Source organism: Pararge aegeria, chromosome 22 (assembly GCF_905163445.1).
Source record: "Pararge aegeria chromosome 22, ilParAegt1.1, whole genome shotgun sequence".
In the NCBI taxonomy this organism is placed as follows: Eukaryota; Metazoa; Arthropoda; class Insecta; order Lepidoptera; family Nymphalidae; genus Pararge; species Pararge aegeria.
In genome coordinates this window covers 482,816-503,383 of record NC_053201.1, presented here as the reverse complement: position 1 = coordinate 503,383, position 20,568 = coordinate 482,816, and the positions used below count along the sequence as shown (strand labels likewise).

The window sequence follows — 20,568 nt, the reverse complement described above, 5'->3', positions numbered from 1 at the left end:
ATAATGCTCTATGCCTAATGTATAAAGGTAATCCTAAACACATCCTTATATTACTCTTAAAGATCCTGTTAAAAGCATGTTATTGATCAATATTGCATAAAACAAATTATGAGTTAAATAAAGTTATATCTTCTGAAACTAGATTATAATATTTCGCCTTGCATTGTACGGAAACGAAATACACCCATTCAAATTGTTAATATCAATTTCGTAAACTACAGTCATTTCGTGTAGTGCATTGTTACACTAGGGTTGTCATAAATTAAAATTAACATAAAAAACTTCCACTGCGTATTTTTTATTGAAATCTGTAATTCTCAGTGGCGTGCACTTCATATATGCTCAAAAGCACTGCCTACTTTAAAATTTTAATGAAACCGGCATCGGAGGAGGATTATCCCATTTTAAGCGATTTTACTTCTTTATGCTTACCCTGGTCCAAGATCCTGTGCACGCCAATGGTGATTTTGCTTTAATACTATGCGATTATAGCTTCAAAAATGAAAAATAATAGTGAAGTAGTTATTTAAATTGTTTCAAAATGCTGTATTTTAATAATATAAAATGTATTGAACTGAGAAATTAGCTATTGTAGAAATCCCTTTATTGAGAGGCAACTAATAAAAAGTTGGATTCACCCAACGTTAAAAAAAATTGGATTCTACACTCATCATCATCATCATCTCTTTTCTCGTAGGGCCTAGACAAAAACAGCTTAGAGCCACCTCGGCGCTCTCCACTCCAATGCAGTTTATCGGGAAAATTCTAGAGATTTCAGGTTCCAAATTAGTTTGTGTACTGTAACTTTTTATTAGTTTACTACAAGTTAGCCTCACAATCTCACCTAGTGATAGGTGATGATGCAGTCCAAGATGGCAATTATATTAGATCTGGTAAAGTTTTTGTCCTCATCAGTTTCTACGTGGCATGCTAAATCGCATGGCGGCACTTATTTGTCGGTAGGAAGGTCACTAGCCACGGCCTTAGCCTCCCACCAGACCAACTACTAATGACAAAATAAACAAAATTACTCAAGGTCGTAGCTCAACACTTTTTTTTTTTTAATTTTGCCAATTGCCAACCCTAGCCTCAACAAGCTCATTTCAGTCGCACAACTAGCCCTAAAACTTTACAACGGACTGATTTACCGGCATAATGGTCATATAACTCCTTCACTCAAAATGCAAATCGCAGTGCATCGTCGCTCCTTTTATTGCGGCTGTACTCGTAAATCCGCCGAGAATTAGTCGTGGGTCATCTCTGACACGGTAATGAGGAATTCCCACGCCAGTGTGCGCGGCGCTTTAGGACACGTGTTTTATGATTTTCTACACAATAGTATAATTTTCACGTATACTTATAGGAAGTATTAAATGTCTTTTGATTAATTTGGCCAGCTCTTATCTCAAACACAAAAAATGCGATGAGGCAAAACACCCGCGCCTGAGGATCATGGGCACTGTGTAGGAGGAATTAGATTGATAGATAGATAGATAGATATTTATTTGCATAATACATAGATGTCATTTATATATCAATTAGAAAGTCACAGTGTATTGCCATTAGCCGCCGGCTTGCACATATTACAAGCCATTGATTGTAATTAACACATAGAATAAATTTAAAAACATCATGTGCGGTTATATTAACCCTTATCGGTTTCTACGCGACATCGTACCGGAACGCTTAACGAAACGTCTTTGTCGGGAGCGTGGTAACCAGCTACCCTAAACAGATTAAAGAAACTATAATTTTCCTGGTTTACGCGGCTTATTGCAAACTAAGCTTAATGTGCATTGTAAATCTAAACTAAATTTGATAGGGTTTACTCATTAATAACGTCCAATTGTGCCAAAAAGAAAGTCCACACGCGGTGCTTAACTCCAATAACTGTAATCAATACTCATACCCCACTCCGCCCGGATCGCCCCAAACATTCTAATATCAAACAAACTGCGAAGTGAAACAATTAATTGCATTATGCACCGACGCGCGGTGTCACATGTGTAAACACGCGGATCGCCCTCGCCCCCTGCCCGCCCGCGCCCCGCCCGCTCCCTGCTGCCCTTCGGATTAATTTCATGGAATGCCAAATGAGCTGTGACACTCAGTGTCGTTGGGGGTCGTGGGCTACCAGGGCAGGATTCACGTATGTGATGGGTGCATAGCTCAATAAAGTGAAACTAGCGAGCGGCTGCGGTAGGTACTTGAAATGTTTTAAGCACGCCTATATTTTTGTTATTGTGGGTTTTGTCTTAGAGCTTCAGTTTTAAAATTACCAAATGTACGACTACTTATTTATCATCATCTCACTGCAACGATTTTTTGTGTAGGTTCGAATTGCCAAAAGTTAAATTTAGGTACCTATTGTATATGTAGAATGTACTACGAAAAATCAAAAGCGAAAGGAATGTTGATTGATGAAATGATGAAATGTTGATTATAAAACGTGCAATACTAAAATCTCTTCAAACTATTATCGCGCGTCGAATCTATGCCTAAGGGTAAGTGCCCTAAACGACCCTAGTTGCGGCCCTGGTGACAATCGTTTAGGGGAAACAAATAAACCAAACTTTTAATTCACTTACACTCGACCGTTTCACAAAGGAATAAAGTTTATTTTTAATTAATACAGCAGTATACCTTTTTGGTAGGGTAAATGCACCTAATGGTGGATTGGCTTTTGAGCGCAATTTGCGAGTGAGAGATCGTATTGCACGTATTTAGTGTAACAGAGAATTATGGGCCGTTCTTTGTTGGATCGAATGGGTTTTTTCTTTATATGAGCTACTTACAACTGACTTACAAGAAGGGAGTTACAATTGGAAAATTTGCATTGATAGTTCATATGTCCATCGAATCTAAATGTAATGTGTGAAAATAATAATTCTTATTTTCATTTGTTGGGGCGTTCTGTTAATTACTCCCAATTAAATTTGGGGAAAATCTGATGAAGATCGGTGACGGAGAAAAGAATAACTACTACTACTTTAAATTAATAAGTTATTGTTACTGATACGTAAATAATAGCTTTCACATCCAAAAGATGGATTTCTCAAGAATCTTTTCTAGTCCTTGACTCACTAGTTTAAAGAACTTTAAAACTGAACAGTTTCATTTTAGCAGCAATTTTGGTTAGTAATTTAAAAAAAAAGGCGCTGGAAGAATAAAATGACGTATCTAAAAGTATACTTAGCCAAGAAGAACATTGTGACTTGTGAGTAGTGTTGAAGCATGACTTATTAGCTGACATCGTAGTTTAGTTCAAAAATGTTTACCATCATCGTCATCATATCTCTATGATACCAAGTTATATGTATGTCAACTGTAAACACTAGATTTATATATGAGTAAAGTAATCATCATCAAAAGCCTAAAACAGTCCACTGCTGGACAAAAGGCCTATCCCAACAGGACGGTTTGCCAATAATCACCACGTTGGGCAGAAGGCTTGGTGACTGGATGATCGCAGTATATAATAGTAGTAGCATAGAGGACGCTGCTGCCGAAAAAGAGAGGTGACAAATGTATTCGGATTCACAGTCACTACACGGTGTTCCCTAATCACAATGTAGTCATGAAATTACCAGTAAATAAATATGCCCACCAACCAGCACAGAAACAGAATGGAGGGTCTATGCTCTAAAACCGCCTGTCCTGTAAGAGACGAGGCCTGTGCCCAGCCGTAGGACGTTAATAGGCTGAAGATTATGAATAAATATAATAATTTTGCTACACTTTATTATTTGATAGATAACAACCAAATTTATTTCTTGTACCAAAAAATATAAGCTCATATCGCATTCACGAAAGCAAATAATTGAATATGACGCAACAGAATCGCAAATAGCGAGCAGTGAGCACAGCCGTCCGTATTCGATACATTAATCTTGTTACTTTCGGTTCATTTCACTACGCTGCCTCACTCTCACTGGTACTGGATGTGTGATTAAATATCATAAATATTATAACCACTACCGATCGAAGACGTTATTACAATTTGCGATTGGAGTTTCTGGGCTTGTTACTGCTATCCCTAAAAACTTTCCGGATTTTAATGCAGTTTTCTTGCATTGCTTCAGTGTTATACAGGTTATTAGATATTAATAGCGTTTATAGATCGCAGCGGGATGCTGCAATTGTATCTGTTTTATGTTAACGTTTTCGTAAATAATTACTTGGATGACTAGGATGCGTGTGACCTCAAAAGTTCTTCGATCTATTTTTAGGTTACAAGCAGAAAGTTGAACGTCTTTTGATTTTGTTTTGATAAATAATTTTATATGTGTCTAATTTACTATAAAAGGGTTTATTTCATCGTTTACGTATATTATTAATACTTTTCATTTTGAACGAAAAACAGCACATAATATTATGAAGTCAACAAAAATCAACTAAAAGACAAACTGTATTCAATAATAATATAATATCTCAGTAGTCTTTAGTACCCCTAAATGGATCGTTCCACTTAGTATAACACGAGTTACCCCCGTTACCCCTCGGAATTAAACGCTAACTGCGATGATACGCTTGAGTTTAGACGCGGGGGTAAATAGGGGAATGGGGATTGTCATCAATACTCTGGATGTTATTTATGACGCGAAACTTCTTAAACGAATATGCAAACATAAAAAATGATTGTTTTTATCGAGTAGTATAGGCACAGGAATAATAATAAAATAAGATTCGCTAGTAAATAAATGTTGGAGAAGCTAGATGATCCGAAGCTTTTCATCGCTTCACTTGACATTAAATCTTATACTCACAAGTAAACATGAAGAGTTTCTTTGTTTACTTGACTTTGAACGCGATGATCTCAGGAACTACTGATCCGATTTGAAAAATTATTTCAGTATTGGATAGCCCATTTAACGAAAAAGGCTAAAATCTATATACGTTAAGATCAATAAGAACATAGCAACAATGAAGAATGTTTTAAAATCGGGTTTTATTCCTTTTGAGAGCTACCGCTGCGTGCGCTGCGTATACTCTTAAAGTTTCGCAAATCTCATGTGTAACAACGTTGCCCTTTAAAAATACTTTAAAAAAATCCGCAACCTATTAAGATTGACTTTTACGCGGACGAAATCGCGAGAGACCGCTAGTAACTATATAAAAGAAAACTCGGCGGCTTCGTTGGTAGTGGCGAGGAAGTTAGAATATCGATCACGAGAAGTGAAGTTCGAGGTATTAGATTGTTTAGAATCAGAAAACTGGCACTCTCCTATTTATTTATTATGTTACTAACACTAATGCTTTAGAAAATATGTTAAGTCTCTTGTGGAAAATTTCCCGGTTATAGCGGCACATAGAATAAAAACGATTCAGAAACAACAGTGACGTTTCATTAGCACCCCACCGCCGCGTTCAACCACAGTTCTGTGGCGCGCACGCTCCACTTGGCAACCTACTGTTATTGCCCCACCACTAAAGGTATTCACATATTTTGCGACATGAAATTGGTGCCCGATTCAGTAACTTTTTAAACAAGTTGCTAACTGGCATTAATACAAATCACATGAGTTGACAGCGATAGTAACTGTATACTTATTGCTGTATGATGATGACCTAACCTGCACCTTTTTTTATCTTTAATTACAGAGTATAAAAATAAGTGAAAATGCGAAATGCGTGACGGCATATGCGTTAGTTTTAAATATAGTTTTTGCCAATCAATCGATCGTTTGCCAGTGGTGGCCTATCTAGTAGATAGACTATGAACTAAATAATATGATTTCTTTGTATGTTTTAGTACCAGTGGTCTAGTTAAGTTCCTACTAAGAACCAAATATGTTATATATATACATCATAGATCTAATATACGAAAATACGATAGATACGTTAAGGTTATCTATAGTATTTGCGCGTAAGCTGCAGCTTTCAGAAAAGCAAGAAAATGCATGCAAGTGTATTTTCAGTGCTCTGTACATGAAAGGTATGCCAAATAATTTATTAACATAGCTTATAAGTTACCCTATTGTTACTAACACTACTAACAGTAGCTATAACACTAATGCAATTTATAACTATTATAATTTTTAGTATATTAAGTCTGTCAATAAAGAGTGATTATTAGAGTTATTATTTATTTAAAATATATAAAGTTATGTTTCATAGTATTATTTAGATTGAATATAAATCAAATGGCATATAATGTATGCCCACGAAACAAAGAGCTCACTAACTGCACATGTCGATGTTCTGACTTCTAATCCGAGTAATAGAGCGAATCGTTTGATTGCGCCGCGACTAAGTGATTGACTTTTCAATCTCCCTAATCCGATTACGAACGGACTACAATACAGCTAATTGTAGCACAAAATACCCCAAGCGATTTCCAACCTTATCACTTTCACCTTCGGTGGGTAATGGTATGAATGCTTTTGACATATGGCGTAAAAGTTGTTCAGTTAAGTGCTGGGGTGAAGGCCGTAAACAGGCGGCGTTACCCTATTAGAGTGGACATTAGTTAATCTTTAAAGTTTATTGTGTTTAATGCTCTCTGTGTTTGGCGATCGTTTAAAACGATAGTTTAAATAATTGGGGACACATCCAAGTTAAGACGAAGTTGGAACCTGTGTTCTGTTATAACTAATGAGGTAAATTCGTACTTACGAGTACCTCGATGGAATATTCATTTGTATGTTTTTTTACAATCAAAACCAATGTCCTAAAACTTTGTGAACTTCGTGATCCGTAGTCTAAGATGCTAAATACTGACCGACTTAGCGATAAACGAGCCTGCGTACAAACTTATCTTTTGTAGTAAGTCAGTCGTTTACGTTAATCTGAGACTTGCATAGTCTAGTGTGTAAATATAAAAATGAGTAAACAGTGTTTTAAAACGCATTTATTTTTACGACAAGGTTACTTACTATATTATTGATGAATTTCTTAATGAAAAAAGTATCTTGGAAGCAGCCAGCACCGCTCCATCTCCCGCAAGATAGAAATGTTACTAATGTTGATGTTGGAAAAGAGCAACTATCTCTATTTCTGATCGATATAGATAGAGAGAGATAGCCCGTGGTAAAGTCACTACAAATAGCCTGACTTCACGTTTCAAAAGTGCTTTTTAAGAAGGCCTACTCTAAATAAATGAATTTTGATTTTATGAATTTTTAAACAGGGGTCTAGAGTGAAATAATTTTGAAAATTATTTATTTGTTCGAATATAAAAATGACAAGTTTTGCCCGAACATACATAAAATAAAAGTCCGATTTGATAACCTCCTCTTTTTTTTTTAAGAAGTTGGAAAACAAACTGTATTTAAACAAGTTATGTGGCTCGCGCTTTATGTTTACATCCGATCTACGCTGTATACCTACTACCGAACGACTCGCATGGATAAAGGATAACGCAATTTCCTTACGTGACGATTGAATTAGTTAACTCCTACCGCAAGCCGTTTTAAATTTGATGCAAAAATAAAGGTGAGATCACATACCTTGACTTGCGACTCAGTCATGCCGAGCGCGTAGGCCAGCTTTGCGCGCTCGGGCCCCGCCAGGTACTTGGTTTGCTCGAAGGTCTTCTCCAGCGCGAAGATCTGTTGCCCGCTGAACGTGGGCCGCGTGTGCTTCTTCTTGCCGTCTTTGTCCATGGCGCCGCCCGCGCACGCGCTGAACCCGCCGTTGCTCACTGCAAGCATGGCCACGTTGGACATCAGCTCTGGCATAGCACACACGGCTAGGCAAACATAAATTTAAACATATAGTTAATTCCATTCCACCACAAGTTCATCAAATCAAATAAAAAATACTTTAAAGCACACAAAAACCAAATAGAATTCTATATACAAAGTGTAACGGAATTACGAAATACTGTTAAAGGGTGCATAAGTTTATTTCATAATGTGTAAAAATATTAAATCAAAAAAACATTAGTAACATTCTAAGTGTTTACTTATGACAACCCTATTGAAGATAAAAGACTGACAAGTGCATAGTACCTACGCTACGCGACGCGTACTTAATAAAGAGACAGGAGTCACTTGATTTTACTTTTGCATGTGAGGTTAGGGCTGTATCTGATTTCTTCAGTAAAAATGGTTTACTCAAATGGCAATGGCTTACTCAATAACTGTTAGCGTTTCGGTTTCACAGATAAGTTTCAGAGACAGTAAATAATTAACCTCTAAAGCCTCTGAAATATTATTTCGGTTTTCATTTACACGTTGTATATAAACGAAACCGGCTGAAAAGATATGGCTGATTAAGTCTTGAAATATTCGTGGAATTTCGGGGAAGGTTTAAACGATAAGAAAATATGAAAAAATTGCGGGAAAAATACTGAAAACGACAAATTCATTTTTCCATAAAAAAGTTTATAAGTCAATCTATCACCATCCTAGCGCGGTACGGAGTTCGAGTCAACTATTAAAAGATAAAATAATAAAGGTGAAATATAATAATTATAGTGATTTTTCCAGGCAACCATTTTACAAAACGGCCGCACTTATAAATTGAAACAGCGGTGTGCTAAAAAAAAAAAAACCGTGTACTAAGAATATATATTCCTATCATTATATCAATTTTATGTATTTTCATAAATAATATCGAAAACAATACATATATAGAATAAATAAAATAAACTAAATAAACTAAGACATTTTAAGTTTTTGTAGTAGGCTTCATAGATAGGCCGCATTTGAAACCCTCTTAGCTTTAGGCATAAGCTAATAAATAGGGAAAATAATCACTATGAACTCACTACAATCTATTGTTTATGTATGCGCAAACAAAGTGCCTGAGAACGTGACTATAAAAAAATTGAATTTGATATTAAAAAAAAACTGACCGAGGTTATGGTATTTTTGCATTTTTTTATTTATATTGATCTTTTAATAAGAAGTGTCCTGTTTAGTCTTTTTTAAAGACTAAACAGGACACTTCTTATTAAATCAACATAGACACAAACGTATTCATTACAAATAATGGAGTATTTACGGCGCTTAAGCATTTGAGCAGATTCTGATTCGGAAAAAAACATGGACACAGGCAACATTTCGTTTCAAATATGTTTATTGTCAATGAACTTAACAAATAAAAATACCGTAAAAAAACGTCGTAAAGAGCACGAGAATTCTGTGTCACTGAGAATCCGGGGCCCGGTATTTATTGTAAACTGTTCGGCGAAGCCAATCGCGGAGCAAATAAAGCGACATTACGTAGTGCAATAATAATTACGCGCGATATATCAGCGGTGAGCGAATCATCGCCGTTATTGATCAAACAGTAATTACTGCCACTAGCGCTAATTACCCCAGACGAGAGGTAAACTGCTGTTTAACTACTAATAAGGTATGTCCGAACAGTGATAGCCCAGTGGTTAGCCAATTCTCTAAGCCATGTGCGTTTTTTAAGTAATTAAAATATTACTTGCTTCAATGGTGAAGCGAACTGCACGTCTGAAAGTTTTCCTAATCACGCCAGGTCGTATTCTCATTTCATCGACTTGGGTCAACGTTGATTGATTTGCAAGGTCACAATTAAACGAAATATTCCTTTTTTTTCATTATTGACATCTACAATCGGTCGATAGACTATAAGTATTTTTTTTTTAGTTCGTATTGACTTTGCAGGTATGAAGGCCAGTTTTCTCAAGTCTGTACAGAAACAAACACTTCTGTCCGCTTCAGACGCTTGATTCTTTCCACAGTCAGTAAACTGTGTGCCAGTGTATTGGGGTGTTATCTATTAATTAATTTCATCGATTACTGTTGGCACACTAAGCAATGATATATCTCAGTGTTGTGTGTAAACCATGGAACATTAGCAATCGTTCTGAGGATTCTATTCTGGGCTCTTTGGATGGACATAATGTTGGATTTGCAGGTAGTACTCCATACCTGAATACCATAGACCCAGATGGGTTTTTAAGAATGGAGCAATACACCAGTATTTTATTGTTAAGTGACATGTTCCTTAAAAAACAATTAGAATCTTAAAATTTGAATTTAGAAATAAACAATTCTAAGTACCCGTTTATTATACCAATGTAGAGCGTAGACTATGGAGTGAAGAGTGTGACCTCCCTCAGTGGTGAGGACGTTTTTATCATTGTTTTCATTTTTCTCTCCCTCCCAACCCCTATAACCTCCCAGGGGAGCCCTCCTGGGCGGTCGCTTCATCAAAACATTTATACGAATGAAAAAATATCACAATTGAATGTTATGCGCTTTTTGTTTCGCCCTCCGGAGGTTTTTACTGTCTTTTTATGACACGTCCCGATGATACGAGTATAACAAACGGACGATGAATTAAATGTCAAGATATTAAAGGAATGGATACGTTTTAGGAATATTTTCGCTTCAATATAACAGTCCACAGACTTCAGCTGAATTCTGTGTAACAGTCATACTAATCTTTGAACTATAGCATAAACCATTAAGTTTACGTTTTTAAAATAAACGTCAAATTTTTGGGAGTGGAAGGATTGTATAGCCTATATCGTGGGCTACTTTTATTCAGGTATCATGAGATCAGAAGTTGAATTGAGGGTTGACAGATTGTACCTACTTCTATATTTAGAATAAAGTTGGACAGATTAATTATGGAGACCGACTATGTACGTAATGAAAGTTTATATTGGGAAATTTGATTTAAATGAATATTTAATAATATATTAAATAAAACGTGATTACTTTATCAAACACCATTGCTACATAGTTTTAAGCTTACTTACTTTTAGGTGCTTAGCTTACATAGATTTTCGCTTAGCTTACTTAGGTTTTAGTTACTTAGCGTACGTAGCTTTGGATGTAGGGTGCTATTATAATACTTAAAAACATAATCTCTTACTGTTCCCATAAACTCTTTTGCCTGTAACAGCACCGGCAACCACATCCTTCAGACCGGAACACTGTAATGCTGCTTGGCGGCAGTAAGCATGGCTTGACTTCCCCCGACTTGTTTGTTACAAAAAATCTACTACTACTGAACCACCATCGCATAAATAAATCCAAAGTAATCCATTATCCGCATTTTTTACCTTCTCCCCTTTGTTCAACTCTTTCGTAGCAGCGAAGAAATAAAATGAAAATAAATAAATATTAATTCGCAACATCGTAATGGACGCTGCATTAATATTAATGTAACTCTGAAGCGGAGGTAGTTTGATTATGCGGAGTACTGGACCACACAACGTAGGCGTTGTTTATGTATCGCCTTGTGAGTTATGGGCTGATTTATGTTATGGTTTATGCTCAATGGTGTATCTGAATTGCTTTGGTCTAGTTTAAGGTCATGCTGATAGACGGTTACAACTTTATTGCCTCTACGCAGTATGTATCGAACCAAAATTGAAAATGAAATTATTTTTTTATCGTCAGTCCCTCGCGACTACGTCAGCGTACAAGTCTACCTTAAAAGATTTTTTTTTATAACTTTTTAGGGTAACAACCTTGTCGTAAATAATTTTTTCGAAACTTTAACCGTTTACGCAGCGCACGCAGCGGAAGCTTTCAAAAAGAAAAAAACCCAATTTTGAAACATTCTTCATTGGTGCTATGTATAGCTTATAGCCTCGCTCGTCAAACGGGCTATCCAAAACTTAAGGTCAGAGTTTTTCAAATCGGACCGGTAGTTTCTGTGATCATCGCGTTCAAGTAAACAAACAAACTTTTCAGCTTTGTATATTTATATATTAGTATAAGATGCCGATACCGTAAATATTTAAGGTCCTGGCGGCTTTTATTTTGTAGGAATAATTGTACAGTGTTATGATAGAGCACAAAAGATCCTGGAGGCTCGAAGTGCATCCGCTGAAGCGGGCCTCATTACAAGATAGATAGATAGTATTATGAGAGCTTTTTGTGACAGAGCTCGTCCGAGGAAGTATTACCATAAGCGTAGAAACAATGTGTATAGCTACGTCACATAACGCTCTGGACGCCTAGGTAGGTATATAAAAGTTCAGAAACGGGAATACACCCATTTCCCTGTTTCATTTGCTCTATATACACGAACGCCATCGATTTACCCAAAGCTCTGTTCAATTCACAACCAAATATCAACTCTGTCCCGCAAAACTTATGGTTGTAATTAATTTGACAGCCAACGAGTGTGGGGCTCCAATGGGCAAGTAACTTTGAACTGTATTGTTGACAGATAAGGTTTGATATCGTCCGAGTTAATTGTGCAGTGACTTTTGGTGTGAGTTGGTTTCGTTCAGTAAATATCGTACATGATGGCGTAGGACGTTTGCACACTGCACTGTGTTTGTTTTAAAGAGAAAAAGTCAAACTATGCGTGTATGCTTCTTCTCAGAAGAGGCCCCCTATTCTGAGCATTGATAACGTATAACACGTCATGCTTTTTGTAACGCAATTTTTGGAACGTATGTGCTATAAATTTTTACGTAACAGATTGTGATTGAGTACTGATTAATAGACCGAGACGTTTTTTGAAAGAAAGAAAGAAAAATCGTATTTATTGTCACACATTTGTGTAAAATGTTACATTTGTGTAATAAAATAAATGTTAAAGTATAAAAAAAAAAAAATGTGTGACAAAGGTACTGGCTCAGTATAGCTGCAAACTAAAATGCACAGCACTGGTTTTCAGCCAGCCCCATTACCTTCGTCGTCACTGAATCCTCGCGACTAAACAATAACAAAATAATCATAAAAAAGGACAATAACATAGAATATAATATATAAACAAACAAAAGATATTTTTTCATTAAAACAAGCTTATTTGCATCGAGAAATACAAAATCATCAGAGGTAAATAATACACAAAATCAAAAATTATAAAATTCATAAACATGAAAAACTAAAAAAAAAAAAATCTAAAAATCTAAAATCAAAAATTAAATGTATTGTCTTTAATGTAAAAGAAAGTAAAAAATTATATAAAAGTACTAAAAGGTGTGAAAAGTAATAATTTACTTTTTTTTTTTTTTATTTAATAGTGGTTATTGAGATTTTTTGTACAATAATTTAAAGAATTTTTTAACTCTGTCTGTAGACGTTACTTGTTTGCGTAGGGGAGGAGGGATGTCATTCGTTTCCAGGATGTATCAGAGCTAGGTTGTATGATCATATTAAACAGAGTGCTACTCATGTCGTAAGCGTAGCAAAGTACCCAGACACAGTAGAAGAGTGTTCATAGTATGATGTAGTAGTAGTAATTGTAGTAGAGCTTTTAGTGACAGAGCTCGCCCGGGGAAGTATTATCGCCATGCTCATTTCTGTCACTACACTGCATTGTTGTTATGCTGTGGTCCAGTCTGAAGAGCGTAGTAGCCACTATAATTACAAGAACAAGAGGATATACCTACCCCTGAAATTGATAGACACAGGGCGGCATGTTGCGGGACTTGCTCCTTGCATGCCCGGTGAAGAGTTGCTCTGTTCATAGGCGTTGTTTTTCCACTTCCTATATGCCTGGTCCATAAATTATTAATGTTTAAAAGAAACGTAACAAAACCGTGCAACAAAGGTGGGATAGCTGAGCGTCACACGGGATCGGACTGGGCAAAGATCAAGCACTGTTTAAAATGCATTGCTGTATGCAAAATGTATGAAACGTCATCAAATGCTTGCCTCGTCCCGTCGTCGTAAAACGTGGTGTTCGAGGCATCATCAACGACATAGCTGAGAGAGCGGATCTGTTTTGTTGTACTCTGACTGAACTCACAAAGGTTGGTCTGTGTTGCATTTGTTACATAGACAAAGTTTGGTATGTAGGTTATACAATATCGTCAGAAAACTAGAATACCTGAGAGTTATCGATAAAGTTTGCAATGGCGTGTAAAATCTAGCACTTGGCCAGCGTGGTGGAATACAGCCTTAACGCTTCTCATTCTGAGAGAAGACCAGTGCCCCTTAGTGAACCGATTAGCGATAATGGGTTGATTGTTGTACGATGACTTTAAACCCTTCCCATTCTGGGTGAAGACCAGTGCCCCTTAGTGAGCTGATAGGCGATTGATAATGATAAACTTATTTTGTTACGGGGCAGTCTTTTAGAAGTAATTAAAACTATGCTTACTTATTCAAAAATAAAGAACTTTTTTTTGTTTAAAAAAACTTGATTTCTAACGATCTCAGTGTAGCAAGTAGGTACCTAGTTTTAATTTGAAGGTATTTTTTAAAGAAAGTTATGTTATACCATTGTGTGGACAATGCCTTTTTGTCTCTATGGAATCCACTGAGATGTATTCCTCCCAGACCCCAGTCAAACTCCCTCGTGCCTGCCTGAATACTAAACTGCGAAATGTTTGCACGCGGCGCGACGCCCCGTTGCATTTTTGCGCTTTTTCCGCAGCCATATTGGGATTCTCGACTGCATGCTATTGTGTGATTCGGTGATATAATATTAATAATTATATTTTTTTTATATATCTACAAGTTAGCGCTTGACTGCATACTTATGACCGGCCCACTACAGGGCACGGGACACCTCCCACAATGAGAAAAGTTAAAGGCATTAGTCCACCAAGTTGGCCCAGTGCGTATTGATGGGTTCCACCCACCTTTGAGAACATTATGAAGTAGGTACTCTCTGGCGTGCAGGGTTCCTCACATACGCTAAAACGTACATAACTTAGAAAAGTAAAAAGTGCGCGCTGGGATTTGAACTCGTCCCCCCGAAACTGAAGTCTGGCTAACCTGTAAAAAGTCTGGCAGTTATATTATACCATAGGTAAGGTACCTACCCTACCATATTCGGTCTTAACGCGACATCGCATAGGAACGCTGAATTGCCTAGCGGTAAGTCTGTCAGTAGAGTGACAATAAGCTATACCTCGTCTTCCATCTGACAAATCACAAAATTATTAATTCCCGTATCTGTCAGGAATCGAACCTAGAACCTCTCACTTATAAAACCACAGCGCCAGCAGTGATGTATTATTAAACTGAATCAAGGTTTAGTACGTTTCCTTCTGATGAACACACCTTTCATTACCATCATCAATGCAGATTAGTGGGCTTTAACGACTTATATTAAATCTTAGAGAGAGAAAGGGGCCGACGACTTAACGTGCTCTTCAAAGCACGGAGATATGCATCACTATTTTTCCAAACTCCGGGCGTATACCTACTAAGATGTTTAATAGAGAAACGACAATTCTTGCCCCGACTCGGTAATCGAATCCAGGATCTCTTAATCCGTAGAGCTGAGCATAATAACCAACCGGGCCGTTTTAGCATTACTTATTTAATTAAAATAATCTTTTATAAATAATTAATAATGTTAGCTATTCGCGTTTCATAAAGCGAAATTCACTTCCATTTGATTTTCATAAACTACTAAAATAAGTTTTACTTAAAAAATAAAAACGCGACAAATTGAAGTGACCCTTTTTTGATGTCGATTAAAAATGTGTTTCAAATATAAAAATAAAAAATCTGTTTGACCCCGACGTGATTTGAACACGCAACCTTCTGATCTGGAGTCAGACGCGCTACCGTTGCGCCACGGAGTCGATATCTTAAATGCCCAAATTAATATACGGTAGCTGCATTGAATGACGTAACACATAGCATACATTAAAATATATGTTTAACATTGCGCATAAGTACATATTTTTTACATATTAAATTAGTGACATCGCATATCGTCTGCGAAAGGTACAGAAGTCATTTGTGGGATTTAACTATACGTTTTTATAACATGAACTTAACGTTATTATGGACCTATCAATGCATAAGTTTAAAGAATTTGTTAAAACACATTTTATTAACAGCAAGGTTACTATTAAAAAAAAAACTTAGGTTTGTTAAGAAAAAGCGCCCAAAACCTCCCAGGTTTCAGCTGCGCAGGGTTACAAAGATCGCTGAGTTAAAAAAAACTAATTCCTAAATGTGTAGTTCAAAATTAAAAGGGGAATCGACCTACATATCATATTTAAGGTACCAGCACACACCACTACACCATCGAGGTCGTACAAACCGTTTACACACAATACTTAACCCTTCAGATAATCAAAGAAGGCAAATCTTGACGAGCTCCCAACGTCCCGAAGTGGCCAATAACAATTATAACCGGGACAATTATACCCGGCCCGATCGTGCCCGGGACATTATGCCCCGGACGATTATCCCGAATCTGTGCGTGCCCGGGGGAGGCTGGGGCAATTTGTAGCTAACGAGGAGACAACGGGAAGGCTCAGACGTTAACGCGTAGGGGAGGCGTGGTACGTGGGCTCTATGAAATGTGTGGTGTATTGTAATAACGTATGAGGTTTATTTTTTTTTGCGTGCGCTGTTGAGTTGTTCATGGAGAGTTTTTTAACTAATACCAACATACAAATGCAGCTGATATTTATATAGTCTTGCATCAGCGACTCCTTGAATCTATCAAATCTAATAAAGTTCGGACGAGAGAGAAGCTCGACTTTACTTTCAGGGGGTCGAGTTCGAATCCCAGCACGCACCTCTAACTTTTCTAAGTTATGTGCGTTTTAAGGAATTAAAATATCTTTTGCTTCAACGTTGAAGGAAAACACCAACATGCCTGAGAGTTCACATAGTGTGGTGTCCACCAATAAAAAAAAGCGACTTTGTTAAACAAGTAAAAAGCAAGAAATAAATATTATCTACAAATATTTTAAGTTGGTGGCAAGTAAAATGTAGAAAATGCACTTATAAATTAAACTTTAACCTTTTTAATTGTTTAAAAAAGACGGTTTTTTTTATTTTTGTTAGTACATTTGAAATTATCTTAGTTATGATAGTCAAAAGTCAACTGATTTAAGGGTTGAGGAGTTCAAAAAAACAGAGGTACAGTCGAACAGAGAACGTCCTTTTTACCTAAGTCGGTTGAAAATGATCCACGTGGATGAAGTCAGGGATAAAAGCTATCTATATATACAGGCGTAGTATACACATCCCCATATCAATATAAATGAAGTACGGCACAAACGGGCAAAGTTTATTTTATTATCAACACAATAAACTTGTGACAATACCAAACCAGCGGCGCAGTACTAAACCCAACCGCCAGAAGCGTGGCACAATTAAAATTGTTTGTACTTACTTTGTGGAACAACCCTTTACGATTATTTGGAACAAGTTGGAATTCTTGAGACCGCGGAGGGAGCGACTCCGGAGGGGGCGAGGAGGTGCCGGGAGTGGGCGGCGGACAACGGGAAGGGGAGGATTTATTTATACATGATGGAGCGCAGATTTGGTGCGGAACGCGTGTTTCCTTGTCGACAATGGGAGTCTGCTTGTTGATTTCCGCATGCCAACTGTTCGCTTGTGTGGCTTTATATAGCTCATTGTTAATAATTGTTATGACTTATTATATATTGTTATCAGCAGTCGTTACGCCACTTTGTCAGCTTGTAACCTTAAACGATAGACATAAACTCAAATTCCAATTTAAAATCAATTTATTTCAAGGCCTATATAAGCACTTTTGAAACGTCAAGTATGTCTGTTTGTAGTGACTCTACGCAGAAGGCAGATTCTACAAAGAAGAAGCCGGCAAGAAACTCAACAGTTGCTCTTTTTCAACATCGTTTACAATTTAACAATTTTTGTTCTATCTTGTGTGAGATGAAAGCAGAGCGGTTTGCTTCCAGGCAACCTTGGCATTAAGAAATTCATCAATAGTAATCTCGCTGTATTAAATTTGTTTTTATACATTCTTTAAACTTATGTAATGGCAAATCTAATATTACTATCGGTATCATGTTACAGATACATATCCTTCTCAGGTTTTCTGTACTTTCCTAAGACGATATGCTGATATCACAAATTTATGACCCTTTCTAGTAAGTAGATTGTTTATATCCCTTTTTGATGTAGATTAATGTTTTTTCTTAAAAAGATTAAATAGTTACAATTATATCGCGAAGCTACTGTAAGTATACATATTTTTTTTAATTTTTCACGGAGAGATTCGCGGGATCTAAGTTATATAAGTCATATGCTGTCGCGTACGTTTTTTTAGACTTTTACAGAACAACTTTGTCTTACATGATTTTACCGAAACGAACGGTTAAAACGTTTACGCAGCGCACGCAGAGGAAGCTCTCAAAAGGAAAAAATCCCTGATTTTGAAACATTCTTAATTGGTTCTATGCTCTTATTTATCTTAGCGTGATTATATATAGCGTTTAACCTACCTCGATAAATGGGCTATCCAACACTGTTTTTTTTTTTAATTGGACCAGTACCAGCACTTCCTGAGATCATCGCGTTCAAGTAAACTAACAAACAAGCTCTTGAGGTTGATTAGTATAAGATAACATACGTTCTGTTAGTTATTGCTTGTTATTATCATCATCTTCATCATATTAACACATTAGCAGCCCACTACAGGGCACGGGGTTCCTCCCACAATTAGAAGAGTTTTGGCCAAAGTCCACCTCGCTGGCATAGTGCGGGTAGGTGGACACAACACGCCTTTAAGAACATTATGGAGAACTCTCAGGTACGCAGGTTTCGTCACGATGTATCACGAAAAGCTCATCTACTGAATAAAAGCCGAGGTCATGATGAAGATTGTTACTCTGTCCAATAAGTTAAAGATTAGCTAGTTAATGTACCCAGTAATAACAGCCTTAGGAACACCGTGTCGATCTTGTAATGACGCGGTGTTCGCAGCGACACCTGCGACATCAAATATAAAGCGACTCGTGGACCGGCGACGATCGTCGTTCAGATTATAATAAGTCTCTAAAATTACAATATTCCAATCTATTTTTCCTAATTTTCTTTATTGTGTAGTGTCTTTATAGTGAAAAATGAAAACATACACTCATAGAGATTATATCTTTAGATTATTAGCCGGCTTTGCAAAATGGAGGAGGCTCTCAATTCGATTGTATTTTTTTTTTGTTTGTTAGCTCAAAACTCTGTCATTTATCGATTTGTCCATCGTCATTTTTTTTTGAGACGGTATGCTTCCCATGTCGTCCCTTTTCATCAGGTCAAGATCTATTGAAGGGATTCTGGGGAAATTGAGGGAAAACTTCAAATATTATAGGCACACATATAGGTACGATTAGTCTTTTTTAAAAGTAACTGCTATCGAAAAGCTCCATTTGGTCAAGTGAAACTGATGATGAAGACTACGGCTGACCACCGGAACTACACAATAATAAGTGTTACACTGGTTGCGCTTCGATTATGGTATATAGTTGGTACCTAAGCAATTTATGCTCGTTACAATAAAAGAGCTGATGATGAAGTTTAGGGAGAATTCCTGAAGCATTAACGCCGCGGCTTCGGGAACAGCAATATTTTTTCTTAAATATAGTTCAAAGGGTAGGTAAATACAACGATAATATTTTTGGATTTGTCGGTATTTCGACCCAGTAGCATGGATCGTGGTCACGACTGCGTAGGTCCATGCAACTGGGTCGAAATATCGACAAATCCAAAAATATTATCGTGATATATACCCGTTGAACAATATTCAAGAAATGTTGATTAACCACGAAAATCTTAATTTAAAATCTTTAAGCAATATTTTGAAGAAGGATATGAGCATTTGACATTGTAGTTTGCGCTAGTATGCCTTGACCCTAAGTTTTTTGCCGTCCGTCTGAGCGGTGCCCTTACGTCACCGCCATGCGGTGCATTTAATTAATGACGGCGGACTATGTCGGCCATCATATCACGTCAATATTAAACGCGATAACAGAGTTACAAGATTATAAACAATATCGCTTGGTCTGGCTAGATACGTATGTTTTTGATGTACATATGATAAACATATTAATTATAATATACCTGAGGTAATACGCGCACGCGTCACCACGCGTATATCTAAAAGGTCGAAAGATTTCGCAACAAATAAAACACTTTCTACTAAAACGGTTTTCATAGTGTACTTTTTATTATTTGACACAATGTTAACACTATTACTAAAGTAAGAAAAAATGGATTAGAACTAGGTAACTCACAGTAATGAACTTACCTATCGGTAGGTACGGCTATAAGTGAGCTATAGAGCTACCCCTCGGGATAAGGCTTGCGGCGGCGGCGGGGAGAGGTGGAGGGTTGATTTCATTAAAATATTTATCGCAATCAGACACCCCATTGCGCGGAACATAACGAGAAGGCTACTGTCGCCGGTGTTCGATGGGGCGCGAGCGGTTATATATACCGTCTATATGTTTGCTACTCCTTTCCATCTATTTCGGTAGACCTTCAAAGCTGTGGTCTGAGTGTTCGGTACATTTGTGTGCTGTGCTGTAAGTTTGAGCGTATGTTAACGTGTCTGTGTGTGTTTGTGTGTGTGCATCGTATTTCCCGAATGGATGGACCGATAACCATTTTCCTTTTTTTTGTTCTAAAGGGTAATTTGTCGATTTATGAAGAAAATCTGTCCAAGATGGCCGTCGCATCAAAATTGCAGATAGCATATTTTTACAAAACTCCCTAAATATGTATAGGTATTAAAAAAGGGCTCGACTAGTAGAATACGATACACTACAACAAATCCAAGATAGGCGACATCACAAAATGGTCACCAATTTTTTTTAATTTCTGTTTTTTTTTGTGTATTTTTAATTTAATTTTGTGTTATTGTAAAAGAACTCATCAATTAATCTTTTTAAAAAAACAGCTTTGATGATAATGATAATAACGATATGATGAA

The 20,568-nt window shown here is 36.9% G+C and overlaps 1 protein-coding gene and 1 non-coding gene across 2 annotated transcripts in view; both read right to left on the bottom strand.

Annotated features, from left to right (window-relative positions):
• Positions 1 to 20,568, bottom strand: part of LOC120633854 (homeobox protein Nkx-6.2) — a 77,688-nt gene that overhangs the window by 42,607 nt on the left and 14,513 nt on the right. Inside the window, exon 2 of the mRNA XM_039904223.1 lies at positions 7,449 to 7,642. Coding sequence (XP_039760157.1) covers positions 7,449 to 7,642 — 194 coding nt within the window. The remainder of the gene's footprint in view (positions 1 to 7,448; positions 7,643 to 20,568) is intronic.
• On the bottom strand, positions 15,365 to 15,436 carry Trnaw-cca. The gene has a single exon. It is a non-coding gene; the product is annotated as a tRNA-Trp (tRNA).